This window comes from Calonectris borealis, chromosome 3 (assembly GCF_964195595.1).
Source record: "Calonectris borealis chromosome 3, bCalBor7.hap1.2, whole genome shotgun sequence".
Taxonomy (NCBI): Eukaryota; Metazoa; Chordata; class Aves; order Procellariiformes; family Procellariidae; genus Calonectris; species Calonectris borealis.
The window spans coordinates 43,912,126-43,934,756 of NC_134314.1; the positions used below are offsets into that span (position 1 = coordinate 43,912,126).

At 37.5% G+C, this 22,631-nt stretch overlaps 1 protein-coding gene across 4 annotated transcripts in view; it reads right to left on the reverse strand.

The window, feature by feature from the left end:
• EPHA7 (EPH receptor A7) overlaps positions 1–22,631 on the reverse strand; it is a 161,549-nt gene that overhangs the window by 94,805 nt on the left and 44,113 nt on the right. For all 4 annotated transcript variants that reach the window (XM_075145508.1, XM_075145509.1, XM_075145507.1 and 1 more), the window contains exons 4-5: positions 10,332–10,487; positions 9,119–9,454 (exon numbers count right to left, since the gene is read on the reverse strand). In XM_075145508.1, the coding sequence (XP_075001609.1) occupies positions 9,119–9,454; positions 10,332–10,487 (492 nt within the window). The remainder of the gene's footprint in view (positions 1–9,118; positions 9,455–10,331; positions 10,488–22,631) is intronic.

Genomic DNA, 22,631 nt, shown 5'->3' on the forward strand with positions numbered 1-22,631 from the left:
AGTCAGCAATGGCTACTGCTATTAGGGAAGATGTCTCCCCTTCTTATTATCCCAGTAGCATCAGGAAGATCAAGCCCAGCTCTTCACAGACCTTTATTTTGCCCTGACTTTCCAACCCATCTCAGCTATCTTCACCTTATCTACCAGAAGTGAACCATTCATTCTTGGGCCATTAATACTCCCTAAATTGCTAGACGGCCATGGGCCAGAAAGGGAAGATTTGCATTTTTCACCTGAGGCCGTTTAGCCAAAACTCCATTTTTCCTTCTAAAAAAGCAGGCTTGCTGGCACACGCAAATAAAAAATAAGTAACTGAATAAAATATGGTCCGTTCCAAAAGAGCAGCAGCAGAATCTCTGACTCTATTTCTGAGCAAACTTGAAATACACTGTCTTAAAATGCTGGACAAATCTACATGACACCTCTTTCTAGACAGTTAATTATAAGACTGAACTTCATCCCTAAGCGGTGGACTTGAACCTTGCTTTAAGCAAGCTCTTGATTCAAGACGTTCTTCATCCCTTCCTGCAGTGCATTTTTGACATACTAACTACACTAGCTGTGATAGACTTACCACGAAGGTCTTCCAGCTAAATAGGCACTAGTGTGAGCAATCTCTCCCATCTAGAAGTTGCACATTTAGTTATTCTACCATTTAAGCTTAATGGAGAAACTTCTTTAGCTCTCCCTGTATAAGCTATCTCCTCTCTTTTAAAGATTTCCACAGGAGTCATTACAGTAGGCTGGCTCCACGCCATGCTGTCATCAAATGCTTCACTCTATAGAGATGTTAAATAATTTTTTAATTTACTACATACAACCTCAATTAGGATTTCACATTTGGTGGCACTTATGCACTTGCAATAGTGCCTTTCAGTAATGATGTTCGTTTCTCATTGAAAAAGCACATGTGCACTTAGAGGGTTTTGTTTGTTCTAATGACAATGGTACTGGAATTCTTCAAAAGATCTGAAACAAACCATCAAATATTAGGAAATTCAGGGACAACACTTCTAACGTCTTATTTTCTACAAATATGACATAGTCTTTTTCTTTGAATTTTGTTCTTTCTAGGCAAAATAACAAAGAAATGAAACACTTTAACAATAAATTACACTGTACTGAAGTAAGATCTCAGACCTCATGAGCACAGTGAGTTTTGGCTAGATTAGTTCAAACACTATGTATTATTCTGTCCTACCGATATCAATATTTCACAGTTTTGTTCATTGAAGGAGTTCAAAACTGTTTTGTAAACACTGAAACCCAAATCTTCCTTGTGTTTTTATGAGGCTAGCTATGTGTTGTTATTAGCTACAAATAAGAAACAGGAAGCTCAACCAAACAAACGAAAGATATAATTGAGAAATTTTATGACAGAATCAGAACAGGCCTTTCTTTTTGTCAGTTTCCCCACTGTATTTCTTTTACTCTTAGGTCTCAATATAGCCATGACAGTGTTTCATCTAAAATGATTTCCTGTGGAAATTCTGAAGTTTCTGGACAAATATTTGCCTACAGTTCATAATCATCATCATGACATTATTTTGGTAAGAGAATGATACACGTGGCCAATATACCAAAAAATAACATTGAGTTCATGAGATCCTACTGATGGTGTTCAGCACTTATCTAGATTCTGCATCCAGTCACCATTTCACAGTTCACAGGAAGCAGAAAAAGGAAGATCTGGAGATACAGTTCTGCTGCCAAAATCAAAGGTCTATGGAATTATTCTTTCTTTGCACATGAGTTAATTAGCTACACTAGACTGTGTATCACCATGTATAAATGTATCAAGCGATTTCTTGTCTTTGTACTGCAGGTATCTTGAAGGTCTTTGAGGTTGGCCAGGTCTTTGCAGAACTATGTATAAGAGTCTCCAAAAGGTATAATAAAGCTCAAAGAGTACTATTTAGTTTCTACTCTTTTCAAAAAGATTTATAGCCATGAGAAATAATCTAACCATGTATGAAGTGAAAGAAGCCAGGTATATTTATGAGGGGCTAAAAACCCACTCAGCAGATGTCACAAGTAGAGCTCTTCTGTTTTACAAACCTTTCTGGGATTGGTCACATATATTCTTTTCAAGGTCAGGATTAATTTTTCATGACTATTTTTAAGAAGTCAATTGGTGTAACTCGTAAACATTGAGGAGATGTCCGGCCTGCGTTTGTAACATTAGAAGAAAAAGTGGCTCCTAGTGCTTTGTGTCACATTAGCAAACCAATCTCTCCTTTCTTTGTCTAAATTGTACTTTATGACACTCATTTTCTTCCTCAAGTACATAGTTATTTGTTGCATAGCTGGTGAAATTATGCTTCAGTAGTGTACATTTGATTGTGGTGACATAACTGGCTATTTCAATAGCTCAGGGCACAGAAAGTTAACAGCCCTGTGGCTGTCATGCTTCTTCTAGCAGGTTGCTACCAAACATTTAACATACAGAGAAGCTTAATCTGATCATTTCTAATTCAGAACTTTGGTTCTGTGAAGCTGAAGCTTTACTTTGTGTAGCTACACTACAGCGTAGCTTCCCACTATTTTTATTTCTAAATATTGTAAAATTCACGTAGTCCCTACTAGAAAAACTTACTTAGTTTCTTAGCAAAAATGATTAAATCTATTTCTAAAAAACTTTTTATGATAAAGCTGGACAGGCAAGAGTTTTGATACCTATTTGCAAAAAAAACAAAATCATATTTTTAGTATACAAAAAAAAAAAATTTCAAATGACATTCAGCCACAAACTGATGTGCAAAAACCTTCTACAGTCAGAATCAAAATGTGATATGAAGTTAAAGTTTCCTTTCAGGATGACAGAGTGCCCATTGCTTTGGTTCCTGTGTCTTCTGATAGAGCATAAGGTTCAAATCCTGCTCCTATTGAAGTCAATGACAAAACTTCCATTGACTTCAGCGGTGCAGGATCAGACCCTAAGCAACACAGCTAACATCTGCTTTCTTGTTTTCTCTCTTATCTTTCAGTGAAAAATATTAGAACAAATTAGAACTAAATATTAGAAAAAATGAATTACTATCAATTGGCTATTCTGTGATAAGTTTTCTAATATAACATATTGCTTGTCATTTCAAATTTATATATAAATATATATCTTCTGTAAATGTATGTAAAATATTATCAAAACTGTCAAATATCATATATGCCATACCATATTAAATCCTATATAGAGGATTCCTTCTTTGTGAAAATCCTATAAAAAAATTTAACATTTAGCAATCTTACAATAATGCCCCAACAGAGCAATTCTACAGTATCTCTATAACCTTGTGGATTTCACTGCATTAAATATGACCTGATACAATCAGTGAATGAACAAACTGCATTCCCTGATCTGATGGTATTTGCTATACAGAGACTGGAATTTTTATCAAGTTTTTATCCGTCAGTTTAATTCAGGCATAAATTCAGTTACCGCCTCCTGTCAAAATATCTGTGATATTAGTCCAGGGTAATGTGATTACAGATCAATAGGTAGTCTTAGCACCACAGAAATAACCCAATCCATTTTTTAAATGTACTGAAAAGATATGTAAAAACCTAGAAGAATAATAACTACCACATGTAATTAATTTCTACTCTAGTTTTCTCCTTTTCAGTTGGTGGCCATGGAGTGCAGAACGCTTATAGAACTATGCTGTCTGCCTACTGGTCTAGAAAAACATTAAAACAGATTAAAATGTATCTTAAATATTATTAAGAATAAGCACTAACATCTTTGTAGTTCCCATTAAATAAACTAAGCAAAATGGTAACCCAAAGTACAAGATCATAACGTATAATATTTCTAAAAACCACAGCTTAATGAAAGCGGTTAGGGAATATTAGTTTTGAAAAGTGACTTTTTATATAAAATAATTCTCCCAGCTCAACAAGTGGAACATGTTTGGTAAAAAGAAAAGAAAAACATTATTTTTATAATGGGAATTCTTTTTACATGAAGCATTGTTTTTAAATATATATACAGATGATGTAGCTGTATCAATATGGGAAAGCTGATCTGCAGTTGAAAGCTAGAAGATGAAGCATAGGTCAACAAGTAGTCACTAGCAGGAAATATCAAATGAAACCTGAAGCTAAAGGAAGTCCATTGAAATGGGAAAACATAGAAGCAATGTTAAGCTGAACACTGAAGCTATTTGTAATAAGCTGTCATGTATCACCAGAAGTGAACGCTGGATGGAAGGCGTAGATGAAGGTAGATTAAAACAACTCGGCGGCAGAATGGGAAGACACCAAAATGGTCTGGGGAAAGGAGAGAAGTGAGAATAGGACTAGAACGGTGAGGTCAAAGCGACTGGGAAAGCCACAGGCATAAATCTTCTTGACTGCTGTCTCTGCTGGGGGACAGCTCATTGCTGAAGAAAAGTCAGGCTTAAGTGAGACTGACAGGGAACAGAAAACAAATAGATGGTCAATAGTGCAGAGACTATGAAAGAGGAGACTTTAAAAAATGAGTAGAGATAATTGAGAGCTGGGGAAAACACGAAGAGAAGCAAAGAAGAGAAAAACGATGAGCAGCAACGAAAGGAGAATGTAGAGTAGGGGAGAATGCAGTGTCTCCCCCGTTCAGAAAGATTTCAGAGGTACCTAAGAAAGGCAGAATCCATCACACAGCTTTAGATAAGGGATGGTTTGTTTCCTTTATGCATTCAATCATTTCTTCTTGCCATGTAAATCAACGGTACTGCTGCTAATAGTCATGATTTTATAGCATGTAATGTTTTTTCTGTTCAAGTTGCTGGGATAATGCAACTTTGAAAAATTCAGTTCCCTTTTGTTTTTTTTAACTGTGAATTTTGGGATCTGTTTTTTGTAGGAAAAGGTCTGAAAATTGAACTCTAAGATGTAAAAAAGAGGAAAAGCAAATCAACATATACAAAATAAACTATTACTAAAAAACATTTTTTCAAGAGTAAGCCTTGATTATGGAACTGAAGCAGAGTATTTTAACCCCTTCAAATTGTCAGCATTAAGTGCATCTGAAGGCGCAGCATGACCTAAGAGTGCTGTGGGGCACCTTTCTCTTGCTGTGAAGAAGCAGCGAGCATTAGCAAGTGCTCCCTGCATAAGAACTGAGAGTACATTTAAAACAGGTATTGGCATTGCATTTTAACTTTTGTTTGTCATGTTTGGTTACAGTAATAAGACATGATGAGTGTCCCTTTGGATATGATTTTTTCTTTCCAATGACTATAAAGACAACTCAAACTGGCTCAGGCCAGATACTTAAATTTTCTCAAACCCTGATAAATGTTGGGATTCATGCAACCTATCTTAAGTTTTCTCAAAGTCAGGCTACGTTGGGTGAATATTACCCTTTATCAGAGACCAGTCCATTGTCCATTCAGATAAATTCCAGAGGAAAGGATGTAGAAAGATAGTTTTAAAAACACACTATCTTTGCAAAAGTGTCAGCAGAAAAACTATACAATTGTTATTGAAACACATATTTTTTTTAGAGGTTTGAAAGTGCATCAATGCCAAAATCCAACAAATATTAATCTGCTGTGAAACCTACCCGATTCCATTAGCCTTTTGATTGTTGTACGGAAAAAACGTAAAATTTGGAAAAGAATTTGATGGATCAGAAGGAACTACCAGTACCGTCAAAAGGTGAATATCTTATTAGGGAAGTGGTAAATTTTATCTTTGGTAAACAACCATTCAATAAGCTTGCAAAGGTAGCGTTTGTCAGCTGTTTGCCAGCTGCAGCTCTTCAGTACATTCACCTATTGTAACTGGAGCTTAGTCACATTTAGATCTGAATTCTAGAAGGATGCAAGGGTTCACATAGATCAGCTTGCAATATTGGGATGACATCCTGTATTCTTTACATGATACTGGATAGGCAAGATACGAAACAAGATGGTTTACTCCTGGGGGACTTAGTGCACTTAATCTTTTACCTCAGTTCTTTCATGCTTTTGTCAAAAAACAAAACAAAGCAAAACAAAAAGCCTCATGGTTCTTGGCTGCAGCATAAAAAATATGCCATATGACAACTGATAGCCTAGTCACAAAGTCTTTTTAACACAAGGAATGAATAGTGATGTGTCATATGTATATATGTGAGCAATGTGAAATGCTACCTACCCACTTGCAGTCATTTTATTGTGTTATTTCCACAAATATAAATAGTTTTTTATCAACCACCTGGTTCTTTTCTGCGACATGTTCTTTTTGTCTCATCAGAATCTTGTTATATGTGGGTGAAGAAACACTGAATATATTCCATAACCATATTATTTTATCAATAATTTCCTGTTATCATTACACAATGATTTGGATTTTGTGAATATGGCCACAAAGGATCAATTCAATTAAACCAAAACTACAAAGGGAAAATCTCACTGCAAGCCTCTGTGCAACTGGTGAACCCAGTAATTATACATAGCCACCTATTGTGCTAGCATAATAACATGCGAAGAAGGTTTAGTTAGACACATTTACACACATAAAAAGCAATATGGGCATAGAAAAAGTAATTTTTTGCCAAAAGTATAGAACAGACACACAGTAACAAATGAGAGCTGCATGAATCCTAGTTTACTTGGCTATAAATAAATCCAACATTTTCTTTCTCTCCATGGTAAAATAAAACAGGAGCACAGAAGCATAACAGTCTCCTTTGAGCAACCAGTCTCTTTCTGTTCAATTATAGTCATCAATCTGTTCCACATAAAAAATATTTTCCTCCTTGAGAAACCAATGAAATCAGTATTAGGATCCAAAACATGCTGTTGCAAAAATAATGTAAAAGAGGTCTTTCCTTTTGGTCAATCCATTTGTTCTGAAACACTGTATTTTCTTTAACATGAATTTTGTAATTCGGGTGAAAAAAAATGCTGCATGCATATGGCACTTTTAATCAGAAAATCTTGAAGAGCTTGGTGAGGAAAGGTAAGGGTTACCTTCATTTTACAGAGAAAACTGCAACAAAGAGAGCCTAAAGCCTTTTATTTTTCCCCCCCCAAAATCTGTTTCCTATGTATATTCCTTTTACATACCCAACTGGAAGCCTTTAAATCCTGATATTCAGAAGTGCTAAACAGACAAAGCTTCAGTTGTACGAGTACCCTCCCTCTCAACAGTGACGGTGTCAGATTCTGTAGCACTGGGAAACGCTCGCCTGTGCATAATCCCACAGCAAACTGGAGAGCAGGGAAGGAACAGAGTCAGGTCTCCTGTTTCCTGCTGCATGCTCTTACAAAACCTACCTAGGAGGGTGAAGGTTTTTCCATTACTTGAAATCACTAGGTAAAGTCTAGATGTTGTGTCTTATATATGCAAGCTATAGTTTCACTAACATTTCTGGGCTTGACGTGAGGATAATTTCATAAAATCATATAGCTTGTGTTACTTATAAGATAACACAGGATAACCATATTATGTCTTCTGGCCTGAAAAACCCTATAAATCTACGACTATGAGAACAAAGAGAATTAACTATAATGAATTATCTTGGGGGTAACACAACAAACTTCTGATTAAGGTTTTTTCATCTTCCTGAGATGTGATACTAGCCACCAAATTGTACTGTCTCTTCCTTTACCCCGTGAGCCACCATCAACGCACATAAAGTAAAGCCAATTTGATTTAGCTAAATGGGAAAAAGTCCAAATCCTCTTCTTCATGTGGTAGTTCTGTACAGACATCTACAGAGAGCAGAACACTGTCCACCTGTGCACGGCTGAAGAATTATGGAGAATTATTTTAAAGATGAAAAATCAAGGTGCCAAAATAATACAATCTGTGGTGCAAAAATAGTTTCAGGGTAAGTCCTCTGTGCTCAAAATCTCATCATAAACTCCAAGAACTGCACGAGCAGAGAGACCAGTCCTTTCAGTCACAGGGTTGGTTCCAAAATAATGCAAAATGTGTATCCAGAAAAGCACTATGGGGAAATTAAATATCCCATAAATATTCCAGCCTAACTTTAACAACTATATAAACCATCCTAGGTTTGGGGGGAGGGAAGGTTTTGAAGTAAATTTCTTGTCCTTTTTTTTTTTTTTTTTTTTTTTTGGAGATGACCATCTCTAAAGTGCAAAATAACTATAGCTTTTCCTATTTGTTCATTGCCCCTGTACGGTGCGTTTGTCCTCAGTTCAAAGCATTACTGTAGGGGATCATTTCTACTGCACTAAAAAAGAATAGCTTGATCACAGTCATTAAAATTTCCTCCAAGATGTAAGTATGAAGTATCCTTTAAAAGATTGGTTAGCTGTTCTTACAGCATGCATCAGTGATTCACTTCATATTTTCTTTTAAGGCATTTTTTCGGAAGCCAGATCTTGCAATTAATGTTCAGTTTAAGGTCTTTTGTTCAATATATAAAAGGTTAGTTTTAGTATCCTCTCTTAACGCCCACAGTGCACTATTGTAGATTCAGAGGCCTATAATTTTTATCAACAAGAAACTCGTCATTTCAGAAACCTAAATCAGAGAATTCTTTTTTTTTCACTCAGCATGCAGACAACTAAAGCCCTTTTTTCCCCTGGGGTGATAGGCTAGTTTGATTTTATTTTCCCTGACATTTCACCTGTCAGATTATGATAAGCAGAAGAAACAAAGAATAATCATCACATTCTCACTGAATCTCATAATCAAATATCTGGAAATATAAGATAAATTAGAAACATTATCCTGAGGGAAAACATGAACACTGAAAACACCATCAGATATCCAAATCATCTTCCAGTGACCTAGGACTCCCATACAGGTTTAAAAAATTCAGAAAGGAAGCCTGCACAGGACTGTCACATCTACTTTTTTTTCCTTCACATACTAGGGAACGACCTACAATGACATAAGAAGAAAAAAAAGTTGCAGAGTTAAGAAAATCTATTTAATAATAAAGCGGTATGTCTTCTTTAAGTCTTTCATGAATGCTTTCTGAAAGCAATCCTGAGGCCAAGAAACAGGACAGGTTATCATGAAATAGTATAAGCTCAAATTAACTAGTTGGCAAAGTGGAAAGATTAATGAGCCAAAGCACACCAAACATGCTCCTGATTTACTGCATCTGTAGTTTGCATGTTCCCAATTTCTCTCAGTCTCACAGTGTTGAGATTCATATGTGATGAAAACTTACCTGCTTGACCGGTGGTAATACTGACAGCTGCAAAAAGCCTCTGGGAACGACTCAAGTCAGAAACCCCATTCACAGCTTCAACTTCAAACGTGTAGTTAGCATGAGCTAGCAGGTCCATGACAGTGACATAGTTATCTACTAATCCAGTTTGCTGGGGCATATATCCAATGTTACTCCCACAGGGAACACATTCGCCCTGCTCCCAGCTGCACCTCTTGCACAAAACGCGGTAGGTCACATCATTTCTTCCCCCGTTGTCAGCAGGAGGACTCCACTCCAAACTCACGGTAGTCTGGTTGATATTGAAAATGAGGTTCTGTGGTGCAGACGGAGGTCCTATGTAACACACAAAAAAGTCCAGGGTAATTGCACAGAACCAGGGTGGGACATGTAGCTAGCATTTTAATTACTGAGACAGAAAATAGTTGAAGCATTTTCCTTCACATAAACATTTCATTATTTTTACTACGAGCTGCATAAAAGCTTCCTTGAACTCACTTGGCAAGAGCTTTATTTATTTTCCATTAAGGCATCAGAATAACAATTGTCTGTATATTTACTGCAACTGACTTTAGCCGTTTCTCCTCTGTGCAATTAAAAAGATTGGTTAATGTACCTTAAAGGTTGTCTTTTATAGTTTTCCCAAGTATGGGATTTGTTCTTCTCTTCTAAACGTACTGCACCAACTGCATCTAGTCCTTTGTTATCGGCTCTGATATGATTTACAGAGATATTTGGTGCCGCTTTGGATTTAGGAGACTTCCACTATTCGAACGACCAATCTGTGTAGGCTAGTCTATTTGCAGTTAGAAGGTTAAGTCAGATCCAATTACAGTTCAATCAAAGCTCAGATCCGCACAGGTTACTTTTCATTTTTCATGGTCCCCATTTTGGTATTATATCACATCAAGCACATTGTCTACAACAATTTTACAGCCATGGGAAAACTATGCCTGTATTCTATGTATTACAATGAGTTACACACTTACCCAACATGCAGCTTTTTCCAATGTTATATCAAGCAAACATGAGAATTATATTTATGCTGATTCTATATTCAGTCAACTTTTTTCCTCTCTGCCTTTCAATTTCATTTACTGTTGTAAATGTACTTTTCAAATATAGGCAAAGCCAACCAAAACTGCTAGTTACAAGTGGCTGCACGTGGTTGGTTAAGCAACATCCTTTACTCTTAAATTCATGACTGACTCACTTGTGCATGAGACATATGGTGGGTCAGAAGGTGCTCTATAATAGCTATCTTCACAATCGCATCTTGAAGATCCTTCCTTGTCAGAGAAGCTGTGAGTAGGGCAGCGGGAGCACTGCAGATCTTGTGAGGAGGATTTGTAGAACCCACGGCCACAAGCTAAAGCAGAACAAAACAAATCAAGGTTTAGATTTGCGTGGACTATGCTGATCTTTTTTCAATCTCTGTCACATAAGGTACACATTCCTGTAAACGTCTAAACTATCCATTCTATTATGTTGGCGCAAGCCAAAAGAAATCACAATTTCTTTTTCTTCAGTTGATGCTGTTAATGGTTTTGTGGCATTTTTATGAATTCAAGCATACACTACAAATACCTCAGCAGTTGGCAGCACAATATTTTAACACAGAGGGACACAGAAATATAACAAGTATCTGTTTTTCACCAAAGAAGAGTACAATAATGGTGTGAAACAGCTGGATGCCTGCAATAGGCCTAAACAAGGGAAAAACAGTCTGGAGAAGATCTCATTTAAGCCAATGAAGTGTTTCTGGTATCTGAAATAGTTGATTTGGAATTAATGGAGCAAAGGCTATTCTTCCCTGATCTGAGAAACCCAAAGAAGCTGTAACCCACTGGTGAACCCTGATCCCGAGGAAAGAATGAGGCGTGAACACTTGTTGGACAGACGATGCTGGTAGGAACAACCAGAAAGAGGAGAGGGCGGATAGCGTAAGCTGCAAAATTGTTTTTTCCAGTTTCACAGAGAAAGACAACTAGGCTGAAATGAATTTACTAAAACTTTCAAGGGAAACTTAAAAGATAGATAGTTGAAAATATGCATATAAGATCATTTCATACTTTGGTTTGCCTGCTGTGAACCCATGGAAGTAAAAAATGTGCTGTGTCCCAAAACTGATGTTTAGAAATACTTTTATTGGCTATTGCCACAGTTCCCAAAGCAGAAACACCCATAGAACACACCTATAATGATCCTTACAAGCAGAGAACTGCAACCTACACAGCCAGCTTAAGAATGGATAAACTATGAGAGCTGTAGGGGATGAGGAAGAAGGAAGTGGGGATCAGACAATGCTAAAACTGGAAACAGATTAAGAGTCCATTTCAGCACTGAGGTTATGGGCAAACTTACAAACACTGTCAACACGAAAAACAGAACACAGAGGTCCTCTAGAACTTTCTAATAAAGCAGAGGCTTTTTCAATCACACTATTTTATTCTTTTTTTTCCAACCCTAACAGACTGTCTAACCTTCTTAAGCCGTCACCTGTACGCAAAGAAAAGGGACAGGGGGTGAAACTTAGTATTCGGTATCAAAATATTAAAGCTAGTTAAATAGTCATTCTGAATTCAGAGAGAGAGAATTTACTTTGGTTATATTCATATTTGCTTGGATATTTTCTCAGAACAGAAATGCAAAGTATTCAAAGACACTGATATTTGGAACAGTTATTTCAGTTGTTGGTTATTGCAGTAATGGAAAGAGCATGAAAACAATAAGCTTTATCCAAATCTCACTGAAGTCAATGAGGAGTGTCTTTGACTTTAACAGCCTTTGGACTGGACTCACAATGTAGCTACAGCAACATAACTCTTATTAATTTTATGCAACTGAGAGAAAAAAATGGTGGTAATACTTAAGATAGCAGTAGATTAAAGTTGATGAATTAGGTAAATCAACAGTGGATCATACCAGTATAAAATGATAGCATATTCTGGCCCTCTGTTATTCTTTATCAATATACTAACTTTCTAAAGAAAAATATGCCTGAAGGACAGAAATTGCCATAACATTTAGAGTTTGCCATGCTGAAAAAAACAGTGGATGGAAGCTAAATTACCTGGCAGATAAAATTATCATGCAAAACATGTATCCTTTGACTTTGACAAAGGGGCACGAGTTTGCATTAGAAGAAAATCTAGCCCTGCTTGTAAAACATGCTATAGTTTAGTTCTACCACAGTAGCTGTTATATATGCTATTTAGAAAAGAAGACAGGAGGAACTTCAGAGAAACACTTTTGATAAACATGACCCATGAATTCATAGTTGTGGCAAATTTAACTGAGAATTACCCTTTTAACTTCATTTAAAATTGTTTCAGAATTTCCTGACCAAAGACAAAGAGCACAAAAGCTGAACTGATTTGTATGCGTGTACCTTAAGACATATATTTAAACTTCTGTCTGCTCTTTCAGCACTTGCAATTGAAATGTAGCTAAAATTACCAAATAATAGTTTCCTGCCTTTCTTAAATAGTCATGTTCCTCTTACACAGAGCAAAACACTGGACAAATACACTGGGTCTTCCAGCACGCAGTCCTCTGCAAAGCAAAGAGCAACTTAAAAGGCAGAGATCCCTACTGTGTTTCCAGTCTGTCCTTCTCAGCAGGGAACATTACAAAGCAAAGACGCAGAGGGTAAAATAGAGATTTCAGACAGAAATAACAAAACGTAAACAGAAAACCCCTTTTCATTTTTTTTCTGATGACTTGATCAAGACATTTATATGCTTAGTCACTTACTATTTAAAGTAAGTGTGCATTTCTTTATTAGAGTTCAAAGGATCTGCATGTCTGTGACTGGTTTACGTGACTGAAAGCCATTTATTCTTCCGCACAGCATACCACAGGCAGAAGGTTCAGGCACTCGTACCATGCTACAATTCCATTAGCTTTTTTTCCTATAAGAGGCTTGTGACAACATTTAATAACCATCCCTTCAACTTATACACCCCATAAATATAAGGGGCAGAGTATTCCAGCATTGAAATTTTGAACAATATGAAAAGAGTGCTTTTAAAAAGGATTTTTAAAAACTTTATAGTTCTTTAGAAAGGAGGGTACGCAAGGGTACATATCATAATTAAAAGTACTCATTGGAGGAATACAACTAAATTATTTTCCCATTTTTCTTCATAAATTTAAATTTGTCACAAAAATTTGTTTTTTCAGCCTAGAAGTGGAATACTTCTATTGCTCAAAAATTGGGGAGCTATGAATCTTTATCTGTTTTTAACATGTATCATTGTCCTTGCCAAGAAACTTACAACAGAAACCTCTACCAAGACAGGGTGTTGCATCGACCACTTACGAAGGTGTGATAACTTGCCAGTGAGCTATTACAGATCACAGGTGGGAAAGAACGGTTCAAAAATACTTTTTGACTCCTTTTTTTCCCCTCTTTTGTCCTATCTTGCCAAATTGCCATGGTGAATTTTTTTATATTACAAGTAATTTAAATACATTGTTTTGTTCTACACTATTTTAAATCCACCTGTTTTGATCCAATTTAGTTCTTTATGTAATATTTTTAAGATCACAAGGACAGGTGGTATAAAATCCCCACTGCCACTACCTCCATAAGCAACATTAAAAAAATGCTAATTATTAAAAAAAAAACCACATTAGCCAAACATTACTCGGAGCTCTGTACATGCAAATCTAAAGATGATAAATACAGGTATTGTTCCACAAAAGTATCTTATGGCAAAGCTTGAGGCAACTCAAATTGCATTTGATCGCATGCATTTTAATATTTCAATTCATTAGTGCAGGAGAGCACTCATCTGCAGCACTTCTTCCCTATAAAGGGAGCCTATATTGTAAATCAAGGTACAGAACTCAAGCAATGGTGGGAGATATGCAGGCAGCACTCTGGCGAGGTAGCATTCTGATGTTGTAGCCACAATCCTCATTATTGTTGATCTGCATAAAATGTGAACTCATTTGATCTTTCTCAAGCACGTTAAGATCCAGGAGTACTTTTGCTACTGAAGGGCTTCTGGGATACTGGAAAAGAAGGGGAGTGGGGGGGAAAGGGAAGAAAGCCAGCACAAAATAAATTCACTTCTATTCACTGTGGTGTGTCATTTACAGCTGCTAATTTAATAGAACAGCTCTTCCCAGATGAAGCTCCCATTTTGTTCAAGCAGCTGCTCCAAAGCCTTACATGTTCCAGAAAAGGTTTCAAACCAAGAGCAGTCAACTTCACTGACAGCACAAAGACACAGAATAACACCTACCAGCCTAACCTAAACCAGTTTTCAAATAACGCAAAAATTAGTTACTAATTCTTTCCTCACATATTACAAAATCAACAATAAATATAGAAAAAGCTATGCTTCAGCCAAGGCACAATACTTTGCTTAATATCTTAGCCTCTGTTAGGGACTGACCACCAGCGACCCCCCCAGGGCTACCCAGCACCTTGGATTTGTTTACTTGTCTGCAATAGCCATGGCTGCTCCTCGGAGAAAATCTTCCCACCTCCTCCGCAAAGCAAAGAGATTTCTCTTGGGAAGCTGGCAGAGTTCCACCGTGAAATACAGAGACGATGTGAACGGCCCTCGGACGAGGAGCCTCCTTACGCTGTGGAGCCGGGGTTTGAAACTGAGCAGGGCATTGTCGTTTCATATTTAGACTTCCTTTTCCTGGAAGCCCTAGATACACTAGGTACACTATTCTGTCTGTATACAATGAAAGACCCCACTGAAGATGACGCTAGCAGTCTTTCTTGGCTTGGACTAAGTTGCTTTCTTCTTGTACATCCAGTAGCACTCAGCTGAAACAAGGACGTATCGTGACAGTAGGGTCTGGTACACGGCTGGGCAAAGTTGCAGCATCAGTGCACGGTACTCGCTCGAATACATGTTTAGCGTATGCCACTGCAGTCAGTGCAATTGCAAACATTTGAGCCAATGTGTTTGGTATCATTTAAGGGCCTATACAAATACTGTAAGTAATGGCATATTGCAAAGCCACAAGTAAATACTGAGGAATTAACACACACTACTAAGAACTATGATGCCACATCTGTGGCACAACAAGGCATTAGCTGTTGTAACTAGAGGTGCTGACTGCAGTTTATGTAGAAAAATAGCAGCGTCTCTGCTGTGAGCTCATCACATGCCTTAGTGGCCTGGTAGAGATCAAATAATGTATATTTTTCTTTTCATATTTATAAAAAATGGAGGGGGGAACAAAGGCAGATGTAGACAGCAGCAAACAGCAGTCTGGAGTCCCACTTGTGGGACAGGAAAAAGGAAAAAAGGGACATGTTAAGAACTGTTCATCTTTATGTAACCTTTTGACTATAAACACTATGGAGATTCATTTTGCTTCTAGGGGAGCTAGCAAACTTAAACTGGGAGGGATGATGGAAATATGGTAAGGGCTATGAGTGACATGTGTAACAACCAATGTTTATATAACCAAAGGAGAAAGAGTAAACAGTTGTGGGGCAGTGACATATTAAGCAAGAATATTATTTGCTACGACAATAATACAAACAAATTAAAAAAAAGAAATCTCCATTTGTAGAAGCGCAAGGCTTCCAGGTGTCATATCAGCTTAAGACTGAAAGGGCACGCAATTGTTTCAGCATGTTAGACACTCGATTGAACATGGCTTTTGATAATAATTTTTGAGTTCATACGAAAATAATGAAACATAATGAGTTGCAAGGAGGGGGCTGCACTAATTACTGTTTGATCCCATTATAAAAAGTAGACTTGTGTGAGGGGAGAAAAATAGAGATGACATACTGTGCTTGCAGAGCAAGAGAGCTTGTCTGTTTATTCTGGTTTGCTCACCATTCCCTGAGTTTGCTGCCAGGAGTAAGTTTTAGTGGCATACATGCCATAGTTTCATGCACACTGAGGAAGACGAAACTAACACTTAAAAACCAATACTTTTTCAAAGTCAGTGTCAAAGGATGGCAAAGGAGTAATCACAGAGTTTCAACAACAGCATATTACTTACAAACTTGGGGTAAGAGCCTGGTTCCACTGAGAACCACGGCAAAATGACAGCCCACCTCAAGAGAGCTGAGTTTTTCCCCTCGGTTCCTCACTCGTGTTCACTTGAATAAAGTTGGCTATATGTTAAAGTGATCCTGTACGTTGTATTTTTTCCTACAGGCAGTGGCTAGATTTTTTTTTTATATCTATGTGGACATAAGCCTCCATTCTTGTGATTTGTTTTGTGTTATCTTAACCAACTCCCTACCTTTCTACCTTCCCCAAGCCTGCGAACATTAAAGACAATTCAGCTAACCCCCTTTTCACAGAAATTATGTATACACAAGGAGTTTGTGCAGATGTTTCCTGGATGAAGTTACGCAGCTGCAAAGACTTTATTAATTATAAAATGCAAAATGGATTGTTCTGTAATTGAAACTCTCTGGGGCTCTGATACGTTTGAAAATTAACATACATACATGTATGGTCAGGACATAGATGAATGCTGTTAGATTATTTATTACAGATGGATATTTTAGCTAATGCAGAAAAAAGGCTGGTCTTTCTCCACTGGAGCTTTCAAATATTTGCTTCATATTAATGTCTGTGGTTCCATAACTCAGGACTGAAAGCACAGCTTGCAGAAACAGTACTCCCATTGCCAGTGTTGCTGACCTCACCTACGATGGACAGGTCCAGAATCTTTATTTTAATCCTATTGACAGTGCCTCAGTGGGAGTAATTATAATAGTCGGCCACAAATCCAGACCTCCTGTCACTGATATATTAGGGTTTTTCACAACGAAAATGAGCAGCAGACAAGGAGGATGAAAACAACATGGGGTAGTGATTATAGCAAGATTTGTCAACTCCCTTCTGTATTAACCTGCTACAAACATGGGACAATTTGGCATGGGAGACATCAGAAATACAAAATGTTTGATCTTCCACAGTATCAGAAATAAAATTTTGAAAATAATTTGGGGGGCGTTGTTCTCTTACGAGATACTTGGCTGATAGATCACAACATCAGCCACAGGCACTTTTTAGCCAATGCATCTGAAAAGTTTAGATAAACTGAAAAAAGACCATTATAAAACAATTCCCAAATGTGGATTTCAGTGTGAAATATTAGACATAAGAAATCCAGTAACAAAAGGAGACTTTATAACCTCTGATCCCCTTTTCCAATAATTTGTGTACATTCAAGTCATGACTATGTTTGAAACTGTAAATTACTTTTATAGTGAGAGATGGCATCTGTTATGCCTTTTCTGGCACCTAATATATATTGTTTTATAAGGAGCTTAGACTGTAGTATTTTATTTGTCTAACTACTATGCAATGATAAATGTCTAGCTGAAAAAGATGTTTATTTTAGCTTGATTTTTAAACTGCAATAGCATCTAAAGATTATTCATGTTTCAGCCAAGGAATTATGTTGTATGGTTTAGCCAGAGTAAACTCAAGATTCTTAATGGTGCCTCAGCTATAGTGTGAATGACATATCTAAATAGGGCTGTCCCGTGGCTGCATACCATCATCCACCGAATGTTTGCTGTTGTCTGTCAGGAATCCCTCAGACCTCGTATTCATTTCCCAAGCCTAATATGTCCTTGTTGTCCAAAGTCCTGTTAATGTCTTTTGAGAGATGTTCACATACTGCTGTTCACACCAACAGAGATCCAGAAATAGAATGCTTGCTAAGTAATAGTAACTTATTTCGATTTTTCCACAGAATCAAGTGAAACCTTTACCTCTTTACAAATCTGCTTTAAAAAAAAAAAAAAAACTGTCATCATGTGTGCCTTTTTAACTTATCCAGTTGCAAAGAAACATAGGCACAAAGAAATACTCTAGTGTTTTCCTAGGTAATTTATACACAAGGACAAGGTAATCAGGTTGAAGAATATATCCCACAAATTAAAGAATACCCAATGTCACTATACTGTAACAGCAAAACTACTTTGAATCTAATGATTCTGAATAAGTACATAAAAGAGTACATTTAAATGGCAATTAAAGAAACTCTAGCATAGTCTGAGCAGAATTAATTAACTGGATAAGTTAAAAGTTGTGCAGTGAGGCTATGACATAATGTTTCTCTACATTTTCAGTTTGCAAGGACTTGGGAATATGCCTCTTATTAACTTTCTTGGGAACAAATACAAAGCCACCATGAAAATTTGGGGGAAATTAACACGTGAGAGATACAAAGACACAAAAATGCAGACAGATGCAACTCTATTACTGAACAGAGTTCAAAACTGAAAGGTGGGTTAGAGAAATGAAAGGAGAAAAGATATCCTGGCTTTCCTGTTCATTCTTTTCCTTTTTTTTTTTTTTTCCCTTTTCTTCTATCATGCCCTTCCCTCAAGATTACGTTTGCAAGGTGCTCGAGTACCTTCTATGCAGAGTTGAGTGGCAGCTCGACTGATTAGCCAGATTGGGAGCAAACGCTCCACACTTTGCAGGACATGGTGTAGGTTTGTCACAAAAAAATAAATCCATGCCTGAAGTTTTGGCAGCAGTAGAAATTTTTACTGTCTTCCTCAGAAGGTTCTCAAGCAGTCGTAAAATTAATGGAAAAATGCACTTGATTTGCTCATAGCTTCTGCATCTTTGGATTTTGATTTTTGTTTCTTCCTCTTTTACTGACTTGGTAATATTTAATTATGAACTTTTTTAATTTTTACTAAAAAAATCTGCTAAAACTACAGTGACTAAGAATTCCGCAAATCTAAGACCACCAACTAACTTACGTTATGGAAGTTAATGATGTTCTGATAGGAAAGTTGTATGATTATCTAACTGAGCGGAATAACATCCGCTAACATCCCTTAGATGCATCAGCAGACAACAGACATTGCTTCAATGAAAAGAAATTGGCTATGCAAACTACAGTGTAAGTGGTGCTTTTTTTTCTAAACAGATGTATGAAAAATTTATGCTAAATCTGTCACATTCCCGTATTAATGTCTTTGTCTTTTTTTTTTTTAACTTGTACAAAATTCAACTCTAACAGCCGTAAGAAAAGAAAAAAAAAATACTGCTGCTGAAATTAATACAATAGATAGTTTTCATGAGCTTTTTCTTTAACTTTTTTCTTCCCTGTTCTTGGGGAAGTAGCTCAAACAATGAAGCACCAAAAAACTCCTTATAGTCCACAATTTAGCTAGCTTGCTTTATACAGTGTTGCCACTTAAATAATAAACTGAGCTTACTGAGTTCAGTAGGGACTTTGACAGTGGCCAATGCTATGACTCAACTCCTCTGACATCATACAGGTTCTGTACAGCCATACCCTATCTGTCCATACACAAATGAACCCTTTGAGGTGTTTAATGCGCATTTGGGCTTTGTGATTGCCAACATGTCTTAGGGAAGGTTTCCTGTTGTTTTCTACAGAGAACAAAATACATCAAAAAAGCTCCAAACAATAATGAAAATAACATAGTTCTAGGGGGATTATTTTGGGTTTGCTTGTTTTCTAAATAAAAATACAATAAAATCTGATGATTGATAAATCATTTGGAAAATATAAAAATAATTTGAAAAAAAATCTTTGAATTTAAAGCCAACGAGATTCCCATGGTCTTCTTACCTGATCTTCCAATGTAGCAAAGGCCTTTGGATTTAATGAAAAAAACCTTTAATCTTGAATACTGTGTTCAGTTTTGGGCCCCTCACTACAATAAAGACATTGAGGTGCTGGAGCACATCCAAAGAAAAGCAGCGAAGCTGGTGAAGGGTCTGGAGAACAAGTCCTATGAGGAGCGGCTGAGGGAACTGGGGTTGTTTAGCCTGGAGAAAAGGAGGCTGAGGGGAGATCTCATCGCGCTCTACCACCACCTGAAAGGAGGTTGTAGCGAGGTAGGTGTCGGTCTCTTTTGCTAAGTAACAAGTGATAGGATGAGAGTAAACGACCCCAAGTTGCACCAGGGGAGGTTTAGACTGGATAATAGGAAAAATTTCTTTACAGAAAGGGTTGTCAAGCATTGGAACAGGCTGCTCAAGGAAGTGGTTGAGTCACTATCCCTAGAGGTGTTTAAAAGACATGTAGACATGGCACTTAGGGACATGGTTTAGTGGTGGACTTGGTAGTCTTAGGTTTACAGTTGGACTTGATCTTAGAGGTCTTTTCCAACCTAAATGATTCTATGATTCTATGATTCTATGATATTAAAGGTAGAAATGTATAGTGGAATCTGAAAGTACTGGTTACTAGGCAGGACCTGTTATTTTTTCCTCTTTCACTGATTTTTTTAAGCAACTCCATTATTTTAGAATCTTTTAGCCTCATTACCTCAAATCAAACAAACAAAAAAAGACCGTCTCACTCTAAACAGCAACCTCACTACACAGCATCGCTGCAACACAACTATGAGACAACGACCTTTTATACGGAGCAGTGGAATTGTCCCCTGATATGAGCATCTCTGACGCCTATTAAGCCCCCCAAAGGCTCTCATCTCCCTTGCCAAATGAACAGTCATAGTCTTGCCAATTTGGCTGTCAGGGTCCTCCGATCAGGAAGTCACTGTGTTTTTCACCAAACCCCACAAACGCAGTTTCCAAATATCTGCAATAACCCTCTTGCTCTCTGGCTGCCCCTTTTCTCCCTTCCTGGGAGCAACACCAAGAAAATTCCAGGAGGAGAAACATGAACTGGTGAAGGGAAAACTAGTGATAGCTTTTCTGGTGGAGTTGCTTGTAAATTATCATCAGAAGGAGAGTGGGAATAGGGGTAAGTTTCGGTCTATCATAGACATGCCAACCAGATCTGCCAGCCAAAGAGATCTAGGTATGCAGAGACTCAAGTTTCCAACTTGCTTCTCATCCTTCAGAGCCGTTCCTCAGCGGACAAGTCCTGTGGCCATGGGGGACAGACAGCTTACGCTGCCCCATGAATAGCAGATGCCTGCAGCTAGGCACTTCTCAGGCTGCCTACAGACTGGATCTGCCCCTCTGAGACTTTCCAGGAGAGTCTGTACCTTGATCTACCTGCCTGACATCAACCATGGGCAGGCATGGGTGGGACAGTGTTGGCTAAGGCCAGCTGGAGGATACCAGGCCAAGTTTTCCTTCCCAGGATACCATGAAGTTCACCTAACACTTGTCTCTAAAAGCCTGGACACTCAGCCAGTCTGGTTTTGCTCAAAGGCTCAAGACCGATATCCAAAATACAATGTAGATGCACCTATGCTGGCAAAGAAGTTCCCCAACAGCAATCTACTTCCGCAAGACATGAAAAGTACTTCATTATACAGGCACGATCATTCACATGTCACTAAAGCCTTATTTACAAAACCTTCTGACGTACTACTGTAAAACTAATGTTGTGCTGTTAGTTTTATTGGTTCCTCAATCCAGTTCACTGTAGAGCCACTAAATGTCTGTGAAGGCACAATACAGGAGCAGGGGCTGAGAAATGGTGGAACCACTTCTTTCAGCTGCAATGCTTAATCAATGCGTCAATAAAATATAAAGTTAGTAAAAATATAACCTGAGTAGCTTCTTATACTTCTGTGGAGAGAACAGTACTAGGTTTACTCATTCTGTCTATCTTTATGCAATAGATTCCCTCTTCACACAGATGACTCCCTCCTGATGTCCCAAATCCTGCCTTACAACAACTGTCCACATACAAATATAATGGGAGAGTTTCCTGTGAAGGCCTCAGATAATCTGAAATACTTTCATTAAATTGTTTTGTCCCCTGTGAAATAACGGAGGTCTTTTGCGGGAGTCTTAGATCATACGGTTCAAGGATAAAGTTCTCTGTAAAGGAAGTGGTGCAAATAGATCTGTTGCGGTAGACTTCCTGAAGCTTTGAGGCAATCAACTTGATGTGGATGTTTAATTTAATTTAACTGTAATGGTGCTTAATAATTGGCTGGCAAAAAATAAATCTGGAGGGCTTACTCATAAAATAGAACAGAAGCAGGCATCTCTATAAGCTTTCCAATTGAAATGAAATTAAAATAACTTAATAACACATTTTTGTTTCCTTTGGACAATGACCTACCATTACCATTCCAGGCCTCAATCCAGAAGAAATTTTTCACAGGTTTCTGTAACACATTCCTCAAGACCATCATTATACAGCAGGCAAATCCATCCAAACAAAAGACTAGCTTCTAAGAACCCGCAAGAGAGAAATTACTCCAGTTCTGCACAACGGTGCTACAGAATCTAAAAATAACTTCAGTTGCATATCCTGGTCTCAGATATTCCTACATTTAATGTTGACTGTCCTAATCACTCAGAAAAATACGCTCATGCCTATCAATCCGTTGCAGTGCTTTTGAAGGAACTTTAATGCAAAAAAAGCAACTATTCTCCACAGTTACATTTGGCTTGGAATGGGAAGAAATAGAAATACTTCCGGAAAGGAAACAAAAAGTACACTCTAATTTTTTTAAGAAGGGATTCCCTTCCAGGTTCTCTGAAGCCAACAAAATTTTTAGTAGTGCATAGACTGGAAATCTAAACTGTCTTTGTAAGTATTTAACTATAATCTTTCAAAATAAAAATGTATT